Below are 19,997 nucleotides of genomic sequence, written 5' to 3'. Positions count from 1 at the left end.
TTATTATGTTTAATATTAAATGGGCAGTAAATATTCATAAATATATACAATTATGTTTTAAATATAGTTTTTTTTTTATTTAGAAAATGGTATTTTAATGAAATAACACCTAATTTAATCAATGATATATAAATACTTGTTTTGATAGTAATTTTATAATAACACATGTTATAAAGTTTTATAAAAAAAAATAGAAAAAAAAACCAATAAGTTGAAGGTGTTTGATAGGGTGACAAATCATGTTTGATAAGGTGTTTTCGTTTTAATTAAAACGAAAACGAAACAATTACAAAACGAAAAACACTGACGAAGATAACTGGTTTATTTAATTAATATTTAATCATAAATTATACGACAAACACGATAGACAAATGTTAAATCGTGTCAGTTTTGTATCGAATTTTGAACACTATTCGATATATTTTTTTTACACTTAATATGAACACGACACGAATAAGAGGTGAATCTAGAATTTTAAAATGTTGGGGCAGTAAATCTAAATAAAAGAAAAAACATTGAGGGCATGTGCCCTCCAAACCCTCTTCTTAAAGAACACGAATTTTAATTTTAATTTTATTCCAATTTGTTTCTGTCATGTCATATATTGTCACCGTTATTATTTATACAAAGAAATATACGCTTTTAGTGGAAAAAATGAAATAAGATGGAATTAAAAATGAAATATTATTTGTACCATTTTAAATTTAATATAAAAAATTGATATAAAGTCGAAGATGGTCTTTAATTCAACTTCTTAAAACTTATCATTCTGAATTCGTTAACAGTTCAAGATTGAATACTCCACAGAGTCACCACTGTGACATTTACCACGTGGCATATCATTAGTAGGTTAACAGCGGTAGGCCCCATTTCCCACTCGAAAAATGAATATATAAAGCCACTCCACCTCCATCTATCTCCTACAAGCTCCACCTCCTTCCTTCTGCTTACTCCACCGCCATCTCCGCCTCCGGCCACTGAGCACAGAATCAAAAACCAGAAATTTATTACACACTTCACAAGGCTACAAAATGGGTACCGGAGAATATGACTACCCGAAATCGAACTTCGAGCAGCAACCGCACAAAGTTGCCATTCCGCCGCCGCAACCATTCATAAAATCGTTGAAGACCACCGTGAAAGAAACATTTTTTCCCGACGACCCACTGCGCCAATTCAAAAACCAGCCTCCTTCACGAAAATTCGTACTCGGAGTTCAGTATTTCTTCCCCATTTTCGACTGGGGATCTCGTTATAATTTGAGTTTCTTTAAATCCGACATAATTGCTGGTATCACCATTGCCAGTTTAGCAATCCCTCAGGGGATCAGCTACGCTAAACTCGCCAACCTGCCGCCGATTCTCGGCCTGTGTAAGCTCTCAAACTTTTCCGGCGTTATTTCACCTCTATCAATTATCATGGTGGGTTTAGACTTCGATATAAATTACTGAGAGAGAAAAATTGTATTTTTTTTTGTTGAAATTTGCAGATTCGAGCTTCATTCCTCCATTAGTCTATGCTATGATGGGAAGTTCGAAAGACTTAGCAGTGGGGACGGTGGCAGTAGCGTCGCTGCTGATAGGTTCCATGTTAGGTGCGGTGGTGAACGCCAATGAAGACCCAAAGTTGTATCTTCAGTTAGCTTTCATGGCAACATTCTTCGCCGGAGTTCTCCAAGCTTCATTGGGAATCTTTAGGTTAATATACAGATCTTCAAACACATATTTAATTAACAAATAAAATTAAGGCCTCCCTACGCCATAAACATGAAACTTAAGGCTGATTAATATCCATAATCGAATCCATGCAGGCTTGGGTTTATCGTTGATTTCTTGTCACACGCGACGATCGTAGGGTTCATGGGTGGCGCTGCGACGGTGGTTTGTTTACAGCAGCTGAAAGGGATATTGGGTCTCGAACACTTCACTCATGGCACTGATCTTGTGTCTGTGTTGCGATCTGTCTTCACTCAAACCCACGAGGTTCTTGAAATAAATTATTGATTTTTTACTCCCTTTATTAATTAAAAAAATAATTGACTTTTAATACGTTTTACATGTTATTAATACTAATAAATTAATTCTCAAAACTACAGTGGAGGTGGGAGAGTGCAGTTTTGGGCATTTGCTTCTTGTTCTATCTCTTGGTTGCTAGATTTGTTGTAAGTATTTATTTTTTAATATATATTCATTCACTTCGTTGGTTTATACATATATATATATAAACACGAATTAAATTAAAATTAATCTGAAAACTGATGTAAACAGAGTACAAAACGACCAAAGCTATTTTGGATATCGGCAATGGCTCCATTGACATCGGTCATCTTGGGGAGCGTTCTTGTTTATCTCACCCATGCCGAGAAACACGGAGTTCAAGTGGTTAGTTTCTTAATTCAGATAACCAAATTTTTATATCTCACTATCCATTCTATATTTCGTCCTTAGTACAAAAAATTGTTATTATCTCGGAGAGTTATCAAAATGATAAACACGATAACACTGGTAAAAGATTCTGGATCTACTATACTATCCAAACCGTATGTCATCAGATATATGTCGTTATCTTACATCCGACATATTTCGGACAATTTTCATAAAGTCATAGGACTATTGGTCAATAAGATTCTTTCATAGTTTCTTTTGTATCCCTTAATTTAAAAAAAAAAAAAAAAAAAAAAAATTATAAATACAATAATTAGTTACGTCTTTTGTGTAAAATACAGATTGGGGAATTGAAGAAAGGACTAAACCCTATAACAATAATGGACTTGTCTTTTGGGTCTCAATATCTATCTACGGCAATCAAGACCGGCATCGTCACGGGTGTTATTGCCCTTGCTGTAAGTCGTTTGTCCTTTATGCTTTACCACTTGTACTTTCAATTATTTCTTCCCACTTGCATTTACTTCTAAAAAAGAAAAAAAAAAATGTTCAGAGTCACGGGACTATTTGTTTGATCAAAAAATGGGTAGCAAAATATTCCATAAAATCAAAAAGTACATGTACGAACGATATAAGTCATTACAATATGTCTATAGTGATAAGGGGTAACAATGTAATTTTGCATTTCATTCCAAACCAAAACATGTTACATGATTTAATGCATAAGGTGCAAGTCATTAGAGAGGGTCTATATATCTTGTGGGATGACAATGTAATTTGCATTCCATTACCTAATTTTCACCCCAATCCCAAATAGAATCATATTTAGAGCATATAGTACAAGTCATTACATAGCATATTCTCATCAGGGGCAATAATGTAATTGCAAACAGGAAGGAATTGCTGTGGGAAGAAGCTTCGCCATGTTCAAGAACTACAACATTGATGGAAACAAGGAGATGATTGCTTTTGGCATGATGAACATAGCTGGATCATGCACTTCTTGCTACCTTACCACTGGTGTGTAAAATTACCATTATACCCTTTTTTTTTCTCGATATCTTCAAGCTTTTGGTTTAAGTTACATATTTCTTTTACTAAATTGATATAAATTATAGGTCCATTTTCGCGTTCGGCTGTAAACTTCAATGCGGGATGCAAAACTGCGGTTTCAAACATCGTGATGGCAATCGCGGTGATGATCACATTGTTGTTCCTGACACCACTTTTTCATTACACACCGCTTGTTGTGTTGTCTTCAATCATCATTTCAGCAATGTTGGGTCTTATTAACTATGAAGAAGCTATTCACCTATGGAATCTCGACAAGTTTGACTTCGTTGTGTGCATGAGCGCGTATTTTGGGGTGGTATTTGGGAGCGTTGAAATCGGATTAGTGATTGCGGTAAAAAAATTAGTTAATTACATAATTTATAAAATACTATAATACAGTCTCATGTGTTTTCAGTATTTTAATTTAGTTTAAACGGGACACTTGTAGGTTGCATTGTCGTTGCTTAGGGTGCTCCTATTTGTCGCAAGGCCAAAGACATTTGCACTAGGTCACATACCTGATTCATCGATCTATAGAAGCATCGATCAATACCAAAACGTGAAAACTGTCCCTGGAATCCTCATACTTCAAATTGATGCACCAATTTACTTTGCTAACGCTGGCTACTTGCGTGAAAGGTATAATTATTCAGCTCATCGAGTTAAAATGTTTAAAAAAAAAACGTACCCTTGAACGATTTTTTAAATTCAAATTTTCTCTATTTCTCAGAATTTCAAGATGGGTTAATGAGGAGGAAGACAGATTGAAGTCGGCAGGAGAGGATAGCTTGCAATACGTCATACTTGCATTGAGTGGTAAGTGACCAACAACCGAATCATCTAGTTTAGAAAAAACAAAAAAATAAAAAATGTAAAATAACATCGTGATGGCTGCAGCGGTGGGGAATATCGACACGAGCGGGATTACAATGATCGGAGAGGTTAAAAAGGTTATGGAAAGAAGAGGACTAAAGGTACTAAATATTAACCATGTTTTAAGGATTTATTGTTTAAATCTGAACAATATTACATATGATAATCTTGTATATATAGTTGGTTTTGGCGAATCCGGGAGGAGAGGTGATAAAAAAGATGAATAAAGCGAAGTTGATAGAAGTCATCGGGCAGGAATGGATATATCTAACGGTAGGAGAAGCCGTTGGAGCCTGCAACTTCATGCTTCATACATACAAAAATGTTGAAAAGTCGGGTTCAAGTGGATCATCGTTGGGAAAAGAGACGCAAAGTGACAGTAACGTTTAATGCGACGTCGTTATAAGAGCATTTGTTAGTATTTGTCTTGAGAGGCGTATTCATGCTGATAAATAATTTGTATATTGATTAGCTCCTTTTGTCAAGTTCTTCTAATTTTTACAAGTAGAACGTTCTCTTTCAAGTAAAATTTGCAAGGAAAACGGATAATAATTACCGAGTTACGAAATGGAAGTAAGGGCTCGTTTTCAGCTACCATTGTCAGATTTACACATTGATACGTCTTACATCACAAATTATAAAGCGTTAATTAATATAAAAATGATAGTACAAGCATATTTACACCATACATATTCACATATTGTCAATTTGTCATATTGAGATATATCTCTAAAACTCAGCGACAACACATAACATACAAACGTCATTAATAACATTCTAAGGAAATTACGGGCTTGTACAGAAAAAAAGTGGTGAAATAGTTAATTATGCAAATAAAAAAAAAGGTAAAGATGCAATTAGTTATCAACTAATTATACATATTTCTCGATATAGATTGTGATAATAAGAGAAGATCATATGATTTGGTGGTCCAGGCCTTTTCTGATGACATCTATTCGAGATTGTTGAGCATGTTAATGAAGCCTTCCTCTTATTATGTCTCCATGGCTAGGAATGTCTGGAACCTTCCATAGTGAAGGTGCCCTCTTTTGTAGGATGTGTGTTTTGGCACCTTTTCTAAAGTCTGCTTATGTTTTGCTTTCTTTGAAGTAAAAGATGATTGTTTTGGTATTGTTTTTTTTTTCTTGATCGAAGGGGTATCCCTTTTTTATCGAAAAAATATATCTTATAGTAGTTTGATTAAAAATATTGAGTGTGTATGTGTATATATTCTAATATTTAAAAGTAAATACAAATAATACTTGCCAACCATATTGGGCTTTAAATTACTTAAATTGCATGATGGTATTTTGGGCTTATAGAGTATTTAGTGACTAGTCCATGTTTTTGTTTAGTTCAAAAAATAAATAAAGCCCAACCTCTTATACATTTTTTTTCTTTTTGTACGGGCCAAATTAGAAAGAAAAAAAAAAGTAAACTTAAGTTATTTATGTTTTAATGATTAGCAAAAAGAGAATAAAAGAAAAGGGGTTTTAACCCCAGTGGAACGATCGAGAGAAAACTAAAATACACACTCGTATATAATATATGTGTCGTGAAATCAAAAGAAGACACGGAGATCATGGATTAAAAATGTAACATAAAATCTATGTATGTGTGCTCGGGTGCAACAAATGTTATATATATATATATATATATATATATATATATATATATATATATATATATATATATATATATATATATATATATATATATATAGAGAGAGAGAGAGAGAGAGAGAGAGAGCAAATTGAAGAAGAAATTGAAGGTGTGGCGATGTGGTGGTGCTAGGGTGGCACAAGAGACAAGCAACGGTTATAGTGTCAAGACTTCGTGAAAATAACCCCACATCAATGTTATGTGTGTAAACTAATGAACAAAATATTATTAGAGTTTCATTATTGAATAATAAAACAGTACATTGTAATAAAAGGGAAATACAATATAAATAGGAAAAGTTAATTAGGTTAAGCATAGTTATTGGGCTAAAAGGTCAAACATGGCCCAAACCAGAAAAATGCCTAATAACTTTATTATTATGTTAAACCCCCCCCCCCCCCCCCCCTTCCCTTTTTTCCTTTTTTCTAAAACACATACAACAATAAGCATTGAGAGTTTGTCAGTCAGAAAATGAAACCGAGAAGCAGTCAAAGCTTTCGTAAGTATATCAGCAATCTGCAAAATGGATGGAACATAAGGAAGAGAAATAGTCCCGTGCTGAAAGTGGTGACGAGTGAAATGACATTCAATCTCAATATTTTTTTCCACCCATGAAACAATGAATTCTTGGCAATCCTTACCGCACTTTCATTATCACAGTGCAAAGGGATAGGCAGTGAAATATGAACATCCGTGCCTACAAGAAGCCATCATAGCCACACAATCTCGCAAGTAACAACAGCCATAGTTCGATAACTCAAATTATGTAGATGATCGAGAGACAACATCTAGTTTCTTACTTTCCCATGAAATCAACAAATCTCCAAGAAATATACAATACCTAGTAGTAGAATTGATATCCTAAACATTGTTATCCAAGTCAGCATCACTATAAGCACGCAACTCAAGAGAGGAAGTGGATGGTGTTAGGGTGCAAAGTTTTCCATTTGGTGATGACTTGAAGGCTTCACCCCTTTTATGACTTGTGTGGGAATAGCCTTGTGACTTATGGGTTAAGCTTCCCTATATATAGTAGTTTAATGTTTTGTGTAGGTTGAGAGAGCTTCCATGTTGTATAGATGAGTAGATTAGTTTGAGAGAGAGTATTGTAGGAAGCAAGTAAATGCTACTATAAATTTCGTTCTACTACATTTTAACTATACAATTGTACTTAAACATTAATTTGTTTCTTTCGTTTATGCAATTCTACATTCTGCAATGTCAAATCAAAGCTTCATGTCCTAACAAGTGGTATATGAGCCAAACCATGAAGATTCAAGCGATTAGCTCATGGAAGATGGAACGGTTCATGATTTGACTATACTTTGCGTGATTGATTCAAGATTCGAAATCTTTTTGTGAGTCTCTCCAAAATTTCTAAATTATGTATATCTTTCTTTGAATTTCTTGTTTATCAAGATTTTCCAACTGGATCTATTTCGTTTCATGCCAATTTTGTTGATCCGATTCATTTTCTTTCATTGATTCATATTTTTTTAGCCCGATCCTATTGATCCAATATGTATTTGTTGATCCAGTCCGATCTATTTTAAATTGATCCAAATATACAATTTGTTAGTGTTCATATGATTCAAAAGCCCAAATTCTTGTTTACAGTTCACCTGATCTGATTGAAAGCCCAAATCATTCACTAATTTTTCAAATCTTTTCTCGACATCTGCTTTATCATTCATTCACATTGTTTGCTGGATTTTCTTCTCAAATCGCTCATTACCGAATCAGAATTCATCTCTAAATCTCGCATCCAAGTGTGTACTTAATCTACAAAAGATTTCTTTTGGATTTGGTTTGATCTTCAACGTGATATCATATCATCAATTTTGTTGTGGTTCCAAATCGTTAATCGATCTACAGATTTGATTTGATTTGATTTGTTAATTGATTCTTTTAACTGGATCGATTTGGAAGAAAATTTAGGTATATGACTTGTGTTCTTAATTCATCCAAGAGCTAGACAAGTACTGATGGATGAGGCGTACAAGTCTAAGTTCTCAATTCATCCAGGAGCTACAAATATGTACAGGGACCTCAGACACAGTTACTTGTGGCCTTGTATGAAGAGAAATGTAACATGGTACGTCGAGAGGTTTTTGACTTGTTGGGAGGTTAAGGCCGAACACCAGATACCCTATGGAAAATTACAACCTATGGATATCCCGATGTGAAAGTGGGAACAAATAACGATGGACCTCATCACCAAATTACCAAAGACTCCTCATGGTGTAGACACTATTTGGGTAATGTCGGATAAATTAAACACGAGTGCCCACTTCATGCCTATTTGAGAAAGCTCCTCGGAGGAGAAACTTGCAGAAGTGTACGTTAAGGAGGTAGTCTCTCAGAACGGAGTACCAATCTCAATAATCTCTGACAGAGATGTTCGTTACATATCTTGGTTTTGGAGGAAGTTCCATGATGAGCTGGGTACTCGGTTGCATATTAGTACAACTTATCACCCTCAAACTGATGAGCAGAGTGAACAAAACCATACAAACTCTTGAGGATATGTTAAGGGAATATGTACTTGACTTCAATGGAAGCTGGTATACATACCTACTGTTAGCAAAGTTCTCGTATAACAACAACTACCATTCCAGTATTGGTAGACCTCCCTTCGAGATGCTTTATGGGAGAAAGTGTTGAACGCGCGTATGATGGGGAGAAGTTGGCCAGCGAGTCATGGGAAGTACTAACATTGTAATAAATGCTACTGAATTTATCCAACAAGTTAGAGAAAGACTATAAACTACTCAGATGCGGCAGGAAGAGTTATGTAGATCAACGAAGGTCGGATCTTGAGTTCCTAGTTAGAGATATCATACTACTCAAGGTTATGCAATGGAACGGTGTTATTCGTTTCCGGAAGAGTGGAAAGTTAGGCCATATGTACATTGGACCCTTTCGAGTTATTGATTGAGTGGGCAAGGTTGCCTACTGTTTGGATCTTCCTGAAGAGCTCAGTCAGATCCACAACACATTTCATGTCTCCCAATTAAGGAAGTGCATTACAGATGAATCTGCAATTGTACGGTTGTACCTTTGGAAGATATTCACGTAGATGAACGTCTGAACTACGTAGAAAAACCAGTAGCAATCCTAGATAAAAAGACATAGACCTTACGCAACAAGGTGACCAGTCTGTTGAAAGTGTCGTGGAAATACCGAAAAGGATCAGAATGGACTTGGGAACTAGAAGAAGAGATGACAAATTATAACATCCCATTTAAATAGAATAATTAAATAATAAACCTGGAACCCCGAGAAGTAATTTTTATTATTATTTTATATTATTAAAGCCCAAAAATCAAATAATAATTCGCGGGGTGTTGGTTTTGGGAAGCCAAATGACAAGAATGGAAGTTCCGGGGGTTAAAGTGTAATGTCGGGATTAATTTTGCAAAGAATTTAGAAGTCAGGGGGCCTTTGGTATCATTTGGACTTAAATTGTAAAGGATTTCAGTAGGCAGGGTGTAAATCGTAAAATATGGACCTGTTGTGAAAGAAAAAGGAAAAGGAGGGGCTAATGTTGTCATTATAGGGTATAGTTTATTAGAACCGGGTATATAACCCGTGCTAACCCCATCGTACCTTGCAAACCCTAACCCTAATAGAGATGGCAGCCGCCACCACCCTCCTTCTCCATTCTCCAACGCCGCTACCCCGTCACCGCCATGTACGTTGCTGCTGTGAACCGCTGCATCCCAGCCGCCAATAGTCGTCGCTCTGTCGCCATCTTCTGTCGCCAAGCCAGTCGACGACGAAGCCAGGAGCCGCCATGTTGAAGACCGTCGTGCTGCTTCGGTGTGGTTGAGGACTAGGACCGACGACGGGCGTCGTGATCGTTATTGTGATGGACACAACCGTCTCCTTGCCGCAGACGACGTTCTCCCATCTCCGTTTCCATTCAGGCCTCTGCTAGCGATTGTTGCCGCCACCAAGCTACCTTTCAGTTGCTTCAGTCGTCACCCATCACCGCCTGCCGCTACAAGGAAACGAGTGTGTGTAGGTTGTTGTATCAGGGTCGAATGAAGGTTGGTGTGTCTAGCCTGATGGGCGCAAGCCATGAAGAACCACCATGGAAGTCGGCCATGGTGGGTGCCCTGTCAACTCTAATGTTGCCGCTTTCCTGCCACCATTTACCACCGCTTGCCTCCTCCGGGTCGCTGATGAATGTGTTTTACGTGACCAGTTCATGCGGGTGTGTGTTTTGGTGTTGTTACTCGAGGGTGGTTGTGCTCTTTGGCCGAAAACCATGGATAACCACCATGGCTACCAACCATGGTGGTTATCACCACCTTTTTCCGTTCTGCCACCACCAGTCGCCGCGTGGTGGGGGCTGTGTGCTTGTCTTTGTGTGTGTGTGTGTGTTAATTGGAAGTTTCATTGTAATGTATTGTTATCGGCCGGAATAATAATAGAAAACCCTTAACCACCACCATGAGGTGGTGGCTGCCGCCACCAACCACCGTGTTGGGTGGCAGTGTGCCTCATTTGTGTTTTCGACTCGTTTGGGATGCTTGGTCAGAATGGGCCCAAATAAACCCTAATGGGCTTAATGAAGCCCTAATTGACCTAAAAGCCCAACCATGTGACTAATGGGCTAGTATTGGGTTGGAAACCCTAATGGCATAAACCCTAATTTTGGGAACATCGGCAACCGCACTTGAATTAATTAACAAACTTAAAATACTTATTAATAATCATTGGCAAATTAACCTAAGGCAATATTGGACTTAATGGATTAAGTCTTTAATAGGTTAAGTAGGAACACTTAACCTTAATCGTCATTTCATGTGAAAACCCTAATTTCACTTGGGCCTTGAGTTGGGCCTTTTTTTGGGCCTTGGTGATTGGGTTATTTATGGTTTATCCAAAAACAAGTAAATGTACTTAAAATAATTGGATGAGCTTTAGGATAAGGCCCATACGAGGGGTTGGGCCCAATTTGGAAAATTAGGTCATAAATGGGCCATAATTTGGGCCTTGATGATTATGAGATATTGGACCATTGGTATACCAATAGTTTGGACTAGAATTAATGGATGGGCCTTAAGGAAAGAACATGTAGAGGTCTAGGCCCAATTTGGAAAATTGGGCCATATGTTGGGCTTTGGCCCATTACTGGACTTTTAGGCCATTAGAGTGTGAGTTGGGCCTTGGGCTTGGAACCCAATTATTAATTGGATATTGTTTGATGTTGGCAGTTCGGGAATCTGTCAACCAGCAGCTGGAGTTTCATCCGCGGGACTTCAGCAATGTCAGGTGACTTCTCCTCATTATATGTAACGCCCGTAGATCAGGGCTAGTCAATTTAGAGACAATAAGAGTCAAAAATGACTTTTTGATAGAAGATTATTTAGGATGAATAATCCTAACTAAGTTGTAGTATATATTACAAGGTTTCCGTACATATAAAGAACGCCAAAATCCGAGTTATAACGAAGAAGTTATGACCTGTCAAAGTTTCGCGACAGAACCGGCACGACACAGCGCGACGTAAAAAGTGAATTTACGTTAGAGCGATATTTAGCCTTAGCAATCTAAACGAGAATCGAAGATCTCGTTGTTGGTATCGAAGCGATAAAAAGTTAGGCGAGAACGGACGTCAAACGAAGAAGTTATGAATTTATAACGAAGTTTTCTGTCGCGGCCTATTAAAAATAAATAATAAAAATAAAAGTCAAAATTAGCCGACGGAGTCTAAACGAAAGTTATAGAGCGTAGTCTCACCTTCGCGTGGATATAAAGAACGTCGAAAACGGAGTTCGTATGAAGAAGATATGAATTTCCGAAGTTTATTAATCAATTTGTATTTAAATTTAAAAGGAAATTCGGAAGCATTATCCGAAGGAGTCACCGGTCTGATCCGAGGTACGCGCCGCGTACTCCGAAGTGTCGACATTCGCAGCAAGTGGCTTCGGATGACGCACGCAGTGACGTTTTTCGGACCAGTACGCCCCGCGTACTCCGAGGCTCCAGCCTCCTATAAATAGGATGCGAGGGCAGCCGACCCAATTGCCAATTTCTTCTCTTCTCTCTCCCGTTTTGCATCGTTTTGCGTGCCAGAAATACCCCGACGCCCCGGCATCATACCCTAGCCTCGAGGCAAGTCCCGAGATCCCGAAGATCCCGAAAAGTGCGGTTCCCGAGTCGAAGCTCTGCCCGCGAGAAGTTCGATTTTCGAGGAGATCTTCCAGATCTGCTGAGGAATACTACTTCTGCAAGTCGTAGTGTTGTCCGATCATCTTCTGATCAAGTGAGTGTATACTACCTTTCATAAACACGATAATAATACAAGTATGGTTTGAGTGTATTAAGTATATTGTTGTTTATATGTGTGGGTGTGTAGTTGCTTTCTTCTAACACATCAATATGAAGTATTTGTTATGAAAAATACGTGCTATGTGTTTATATGTTATTTGTCTATTTGAGATGGACATGGAAATTGGAGTTTTATACAGGTGTTAAATGATTTAAACTGTGTAAGTATTTTTATCTACTAATATTGTTGGGTAGAACATGGGTAGATGGGTTAGTTGGTGACTATGGAGTTAGCGCCTGCTGTTAGATAAACCTTGGTGACTATGGAGTTAGCGCCTGCTGTTAGATAAACCTTGGTGACTATGGAGTTAGCGCCTATTATTAGGTAAACCTTGGTGACTATGGAGTTAGCGCCTTTTGTATAAACCTTGGTGACTATGGAGTTAGCGCCTATTGCATAAACCTTGGCGACGATGTGACTTCGTGCCTATTTGATAAACCTTGGTGACTATGGAGTTAGCGCCTATTGCATAAACCTTGGCGACGATGTGACTTCGTGCCTATTTGATAAACCTTGGCGACTATGGAGTTAGCGCTTGTTAAGTAAACCTTGGCGACTATGGAGTTAGCGCTTGTTAAGTGAACCTTGGTGACTATGGAGTTAGCGCCGCTTGAGTAAACCCCGACGACTATGGAGTTAGCGTCTTATAACTATGGATTTAGTACTTGATAGATAAACTTTGGCAGCAATGGATTTCGTGCCGATTCCTTAGGAATAAGTGAATGAAGGATAGTTGGTTCTTAGGGGGAAACCTTAAGAAGATGATGGGGATGGGTATTTGAGTTGATTGTTTGATAATTGAATATAATAAATGTATTATTGTGGGTTGAAAACCCTATATGCTCACCAGGCTCCCAAGCCTGACCCACTCAGTTTTCTTTTCATTACAGGTAATGACACAAGAGTATAAGTCGGCGGACTTGACGAGAGATTTTGGATTATAGATCAGTAGTTGAATAACTATTGTAAGGTCTATATTATGTTGTTTATGCTTTTGGTCTGTAACGAACATGACATCCCGAGGTTTTATTATTTAATAAAAATACATTCTTTTCGAGAAATGTTTTAATAAAATGGTTATCATATTTTATTTTGGGAACAAATTCCGCAACCATTTTCTTTAAACGATCACTCTGATTTTGAAATCAAAGCATAAACAAATCGGTCTTTTCTGGCCGTGAAATTGGGGATGTCACAGTTGGTATCAGAGCATTAGTTTAAGCGAACTAGGAATTTGTAGGAAATTTCTAGACTTAAACTTAGAATGCTAAGCAATGATTACGAGTTGAGTGTGTCCAATATATTTTAGGTAGTACACCTAAATTGACACAGGCACTATTTTATTTTAGGAAAATTGCCTAAAAGCTTTTACGTGCTTAATGTTTTGTGTGATAGCTATATTGATGCTATTATTTGTTCGGATCTATGGTCTGTTGCCGACCGGATCTAGAAACCTTATGTGTTTAGGATTCTAAGCGTATGGCTACGATATTAGAACTAGCATGTAAACGTTTCGGAGTGATAAGGAAATTTATACGTTTATCGTAATTAAAGCTTTCTTATCTTAAAATTCTCGCTTTGTACACCAAATGTCTGGTTGGATGTACAAGAAGTCATGGTGAAGACTTGTAGAGAATTGAGTAAATGGAGGAAATGAATAAGGCTTATGATAGTGGATGACACCTATCAAAAGATATCGTAAGAGTGGTATCTTGCCTTTAGAGTATGTCTTATGAAATAACAGTACGTTTAGAGGAGTATGGTACGTCTGAAGTACACCTTCGATTGGCAGGATGATGGAACGATTGATGAAATTCTTGAAGTTGTCTCATCGTCTGATATTTTCATCACCAATCGAGTTGAAGTAGAGTTGATGATTGAAGATTGAGCAATGAAGAAGTCCTAGTAGAGTCTAGGGAAATTGCTTAGGATTATTTGGACACATTCGTACATGTTAAATTGTTTTGTGATTTTCTTGTTTGGTGACTTGGTCGACTGCGGGACAACACTTGGGATGAGTATGAGTAGGTGTGAAAGGTAGTAGATGCATATACTACCGGAAGCACAAGACTCGCACTTGGATCAGGGAGAGTCACAAGGTTACCAAGAAACTAGTGATTGATTCCATTTTATTCTGGTATGTCATTACCATTGTTTCGGTGATGACTAGTAAGATGGTTCTTGTTCCGACCCTAGTGGTCATGTTTAATTTGAGTTCGACGGCGAGGAGTATGTACGTGGTCTAGAGGACCGAGTTAGATGTAACATCTGACTTAAGTCAGAAGGTTGAAGTTAATGCGATTGATAGTGTCGCTCTCGTTGTTAAAAGAAGTTTGTAGGTAGAAATGCTACATGCTGAAATGTGATTATATCACAATAGAATATGAAGGAAGGTATATTCCATTCTGGAATTTAACTTTATTAAAGACCGAGTCTAAGCGTCGCATCGTGCGATGAGAGGTCGATAGAGCACGACCCATCGGTTTGTTACATTGGATAAAGGAATATATTTATCCTAAGAAGAAGAAAGAGTTCGCAATAAGGACTTATTTTGTAACTCGAAGGTTATGATTGAAAGTCCAAGATAGTACGAAGAGCAGATGCAGGATTGAGCATCAAGGTTATTACTTAGAATGGAAAGATAACTTATGGAGTCAGTATGCGAATCCTATTTCGTTGATGATTCCGGGACGTAATCATCCTAAGGGGGAGATAATTGTAACGCCCGTAGATCAGGGCTAGTCAATTTAGAGACAATAAGAGTCAAAAATGACTTTTTGATAGAAGATTATTTAGGATGAATAATCCTAACTAAGTTGTAGTATATGTTACAAGGTTTCCGTACATATAAAGAACGCCAAAATCCGAGTTATAACGAAGAAGTTATGACCTGTCAAAGTTTCGCGACAGAACCGGCACGACACAGCGCGACGTAAAAAGTGAATTTACGTTAGAGCGATATTTAGCCTTAGCAATCTAAACGAGAATCGAAGATCTCGTTGTTGGTATCGAAGCGATAAAAAGTTAGGCGAGAACGGACGTCAAACGAAGAAGTTATGAATTTATAACGAAGTTTTCTGTCGCGGCCTATTAAAAATAAATAATAAAAATAAAAGTCAAAATTAGCCGACGGAGTCTAAACGAAAGTTATAGAGCGTAGTCTCACCTTCGCGTGGATATAAAGAACGTCGAAAACGGAGTTCGTATGAAGAAGATATGAATTTCCGAAGTTTATTAATCAATTTGTATTTAAATTTAAAAGGAAATTCGGAAGCATTATCCGAAGGAGTCACCGGTCTGATCCGAGGTACGCGCCGCGTACTCGAGTACGCCCCGCGTACTCCGAAGTGTCGACATTCGCAGCAAGTGGCTTCGGATGACGCATGCAGTGACGTTTTTCGGACCAGTACGCCCCGCGTACTCCGAGGCTCCAGCCTCCTATAAATAGGATGCGAGGGCAGCCGACCCAATTGCCAATTTCTTCTCTTCTCTCTCCCGTTTTGCATCGTTTTGCGTGCCAGAAATACCCCGACGCCCCGGCATCATACCCTAGCCTCGAGGCAAGTCCCGAGATCCCGAAGATCCCGAAAAGTGCGGTTCCCGAGTCGAAGCTCTGCCCGCGAGAAGTTCGATTTTCGAGGAGATCTTCCAGATCTGCTGAGGAATACTACTTCTGCAAGTCGTAGTGTTGTCCGATCATCTTCTGATCAAGTGAGTGTATACTACCTTTCATAAACACGATAATAATACAAGTATGGTTTGAGTGTATTAAGTATATTGTTGTTTATATGTGTGGGTGTGTAGTTGCTTTCTTCTAACACATCAATATGAAGTATTTGTTATGAAAAATACGTGTTATGTGTTTATATGTTATTTGTCTATTTGAGATGGACATGGAAATTGGAGTTTTATACAGGTGTTAAATGATTTAAACTGTGTAAGTATTTTTATCTACTAATATTGTTGGGTAGAACATGGGTAGATGGGTTAGTTGGTGACTATGGAGTTAGCGCCTGCTGTTAGATAAACCTTGGTGACTATGGAGTTAGCGCCTGCTGTTAGATAAACCTTGGTGACTATGGAGTTAGCGCCTATTATTAGGTAAACCTTGGTGACTATGGAGTTAGCGCCTTTTGTATAAACCTTGGTGACTATGGAGTTAGCGCCTATTGCATAAACCTTGGCGACGATGTGACTTCGTGCCTATTTGATAAACCTTGGTGACTATGGAGTTAGCGCCTATTGCATAAACCTTGGCGACGATGTGACTTCGTGTCTATTTGATAAACCTTGGCGACTATGGAGTTAGCGCTTGTTAAGTAAACATTGGCGACTATGGAGTTAGCGCTTGTTAAGTGAACCTTGGTGACTATGGAGTTAGCGCCGCTTGAGTAAACCCCGACGACTATGGAGTTAGCGTCTTATAACTATGGATTTAGTACTTGATAGATAAACTTTGGCAGCAATGGATTTCGTGCCGATTCCTTAGGAATAAGTGAATGAAGGATAGTTGGTTCTTAGGGGGAAACCTTAAGAAGATGATGGGGATGGGTATTTGAGTTGATTGTTTGATAATTGAATATAATAAATGTATTATTGTGGGTTGAAAACCCTATATGCTCACCAGGCTCCCAAGCCTGACCCACTCAGTTTTCTTTTCATTACAGGTAATGACACAAGAGTATAAGTCGGCGGACTTGACGAGAGATTTTGGATTATAGATCAGTAGTTGAATAACTATTGTAAGGTCTATATTATGTTGTTTATGCTTTTGGTCTGTAACGAACATGACATCCCGAGGTTTTATTATTTAATAAAAATACATTCTTTTCGAGAAATGTTTTGATAAAATGGTTATCATATTTTATTTTGGGAACAAATTCCGCAACCGTTTTCTTTAAACGATCACTCTGATTTTGAAAACAAAGCATAAACAAATCGGTCTTTTCTGGCCGTGAAATTGGGGATGTCACATTATATCAACAGGGTCTAAGGCACCAATATCGGCCTTTTTCGGATTTGCATCCATGTTTATTGCAAGTTATGCTTTATGATATGTATCCAGGTTATAGGATGGCTGTCATGCTAGTGATTGGTTGGATCAGTATCCTGGTTATAGGATGGTTGTTATGTTAGAGATCGGTTAGATCTGTATGTTATTTGTGCTTGCTGGTTATCATCCATGGAATGCCCTTAGGGTCTGTCGGTGGTTACGTAGGATAGCCTGAGAACTCTTGGTCTAGGCTCTCTTTCCTGTTCCTTGTTTGGTTGTGGCTCTAGAGTAGGACTATCTGTTCGGGTGGCTATCTCGTCTCTGGTTACTTATGGTTATGCATTCCATGGGGGGTTAGCTGGTAGCGGGACTGTATGTGGTTTGAGGATTAGTAGGCAGTAGTGACTTGTATGATTGTTGTTGCCTGTATTATGTGCCTACTTGATCACGATTGTTTATATGTCGACATATTGTGTTTGGTTAGGTTGAGGCGGTCCTACTTTGTGTTGAAGGCCAACAAACCCAGGGCGGACCGGATAGACTACAGGCTCTAGGGGCATATCATTCTGGCCGAAGACTCGAAGAACGGTCCAGACAGGCTGAAGGCCCGGGTGGGCAGACCAGACATGTTGAAGGTTCTGAGAGTGGGCCAATGAGACTGCAGGCTCGGTAGGGGCAATTCAATGTTATTGTAGACTCTATATACATGTTGTTTGCTTATATGTTATATGATATGGTTATATCTGTATGGTGTTGGTATTTTTGGGGTAACTCACTAAGCATTCGAGCTTACATTTATCGGTTATTGTTTCAGGTACTTCTGATGACCGAGGGAAGGCGGAGGCGTGATCGTGCACCTCCTTATATTTTCATGATTTGACTCTGGGGATACTCTGATGCTTAAACTATACTGAAAACAAATTGTAAAACTTAATGGTTTTAAATGTTTTAAAAAGTTTTTAAATTGGCTTGAATTTTATGGGTGTTACACAAACAACTATCCAAAATTAATTAGTTAGATTTCGAGGACGAAATCCTTGTAAGTTGGGGAAAGTTATAACACCCTATTTTTACTATTTCCGTTGATTGTAATATTAAACAATTATTATAAAATACGAAGTAAAAATATGTTACTTTGAGCCAAAATAATATTTGTAAACATGTAGAAAATGTCAGTATGAATTCCATAGATATATAGAACGCTTAAATCTGACTTCGTATAAAGAAGTTATGCTTCTAAGAAATTTCACGATTAAACTGACACGACTCTGCGCATCGTAAAAAGTAAATTTTAGATAAATTTCTTATTAACCTAAGCAATCTAAACAAAAGTCGTAGTAGTTGTAAAACCCAGAGCGTGCATATAGAGAACGTCAAAATCTAACTTCGTATGAGGAAGTTATGATTTTTCGACATTTCGTTGCAGCAGTGTGGACACAGAAATCGAAAGCCAAATCAGTTGATTGTTAGCCAAAACAATCTAAATGAGAGTTGAAGATCTCATGATTAGGATTCTGTCAATATAAAGACAGCCGAGAACGGATGTCATATGCGAACGTTATGATTTTTATATGGACTTTAATAGTCTAAGTCTGTTAAAAATATAACTTTAAAAATAGAGTTAGAATTAGCTGATGGAGTCTAAACGAAAGTTGTGGATCTCGTCGATAGCTACGCGTGGATATAAAGATCGTCAAAAAAAGAGCTCGTATGAAGAGATTATGGATTTTTGAAAATATGTATAAGCAAGCGAGGTGGACCACATCGTAGGCTACACATGTCAGGCGGAGAAATTGCCATGTCACCAGGAGCGGCACACTTTTTACAATTCTATATATATGAGTGTTTTTTAGCCATTTCTTCTCACCATTCAACCTCGAAACCTCTGGAGTCACTTCCAGCACCCTAGCCCCTTTACTCCTTAGTTCCCAACCACTTTAGTGAGGCCCTACGACATCAGAAATGGGGAAAAGTATAAGCTTTCGGTATCAAAGTTTTGTCAGTACAAAGCCCGGTTTTTCGCTAGAAATCTCTGTAAGTTAAGTTACGCTTACCATGCTTTTAAGTGCAACTTATATTTATATTCATATTCGTTATTATGAATGTGTAAATAAGATTTATCAGTAATTTGAGTCATAATACTGATTGATTTGTTTACGGGAGAGGTGTCTATAATGGTCACGTTGGCTTGGTTGTTGGATTTTAGGAAAGCAATATGTCGAAGGGATCCTGCCTCCCATCTGTCTTGCATGGCTGATCCTTATTTGATAGAATATCGGTATTCGTTGGGATTAGTAATAGGTCTAGCCTACATTACAAGATTTCCCTAGAGACTGATAAGCTCTAGTATTATAGGTTAATACACTTTAGGTGCGTACTCGCCAATTGGAGGAAAGAGATTATTTATTTATAAGATGACTTGTAACATCCATAAAAATTGAACCAAATTTAAACTTTATAGAACATTTCAAAACCGGTAATTATTACAAAAGTTGTTTTCAAAATAGTATAGCATCAAAGTATACTACAAAACAAAATCATAAAATGTGATTAGTTGTACGATCACGTCTTCGCCTTCTTGCGATCATCTGATGTACCTGAAACCAAAACTGAAACTGTAAGCCCGAAGCTTAGTGAGTTCCCCCAAAATACCGATACATAACAAATAACACACATAATAACAGCATGT

General features: G+C 37.9%; 1 protein-coding gene across 1 annotated transcript; it reads left to right on the top strand.

Moving 5' to 3' along the window:
- Positions 1-908: 908 nt before the first annotated feature.
- Positions 909-4,907, top strand: LOC111921677 (sulfate transporter 3.1). The gene is made up of 12 exons (XM_023917259.3): positions 909-1,371; positions 1,490-1,697; positions 1,811-1,982; positions 2,096-2,161; positions 2,268-2,381; positions 2,726-2,842; positions 3,278-3,404; positions 3,503-3,789; positions 3,886-4,076; positions 4,168-4,253; positions 4,335-4,411; positions 4,491-4,907. The coding sequence occupies exons 1-12, from the start codon at positions 1,032-1,034 to the stop codon at positions 4,698-4,700; spliced, it is 1,995 nt and encodes a 664-aa protein (XP_023773027.1). The 5' UTR covers positions 909-1,031; the 3' UTR covers positions 4,701-4,907.
- The last annotated feature ends 15,090 nt before the right edge of the window (positions 4,908-19,997 follow it).

Source organism: Lactuca sativa, chromosome 9 (assembly GCF_002870075.4).
Source record: "Lactuca sativa cultivar Salinas chromosome 9, Lsat_Salinas_v11, whole genome shotgun sequence".
NCBI lineage: Eukaryota > Viridiplantae > Streptophyta > Magnoliopsida > Asterales > Asteraceae > Lactuca > Lactuca sativa.
Note: the sequence above shows the minus strand (reverse complement) of the source record. Positions and strands in the feature narration are given on the sequence as shown.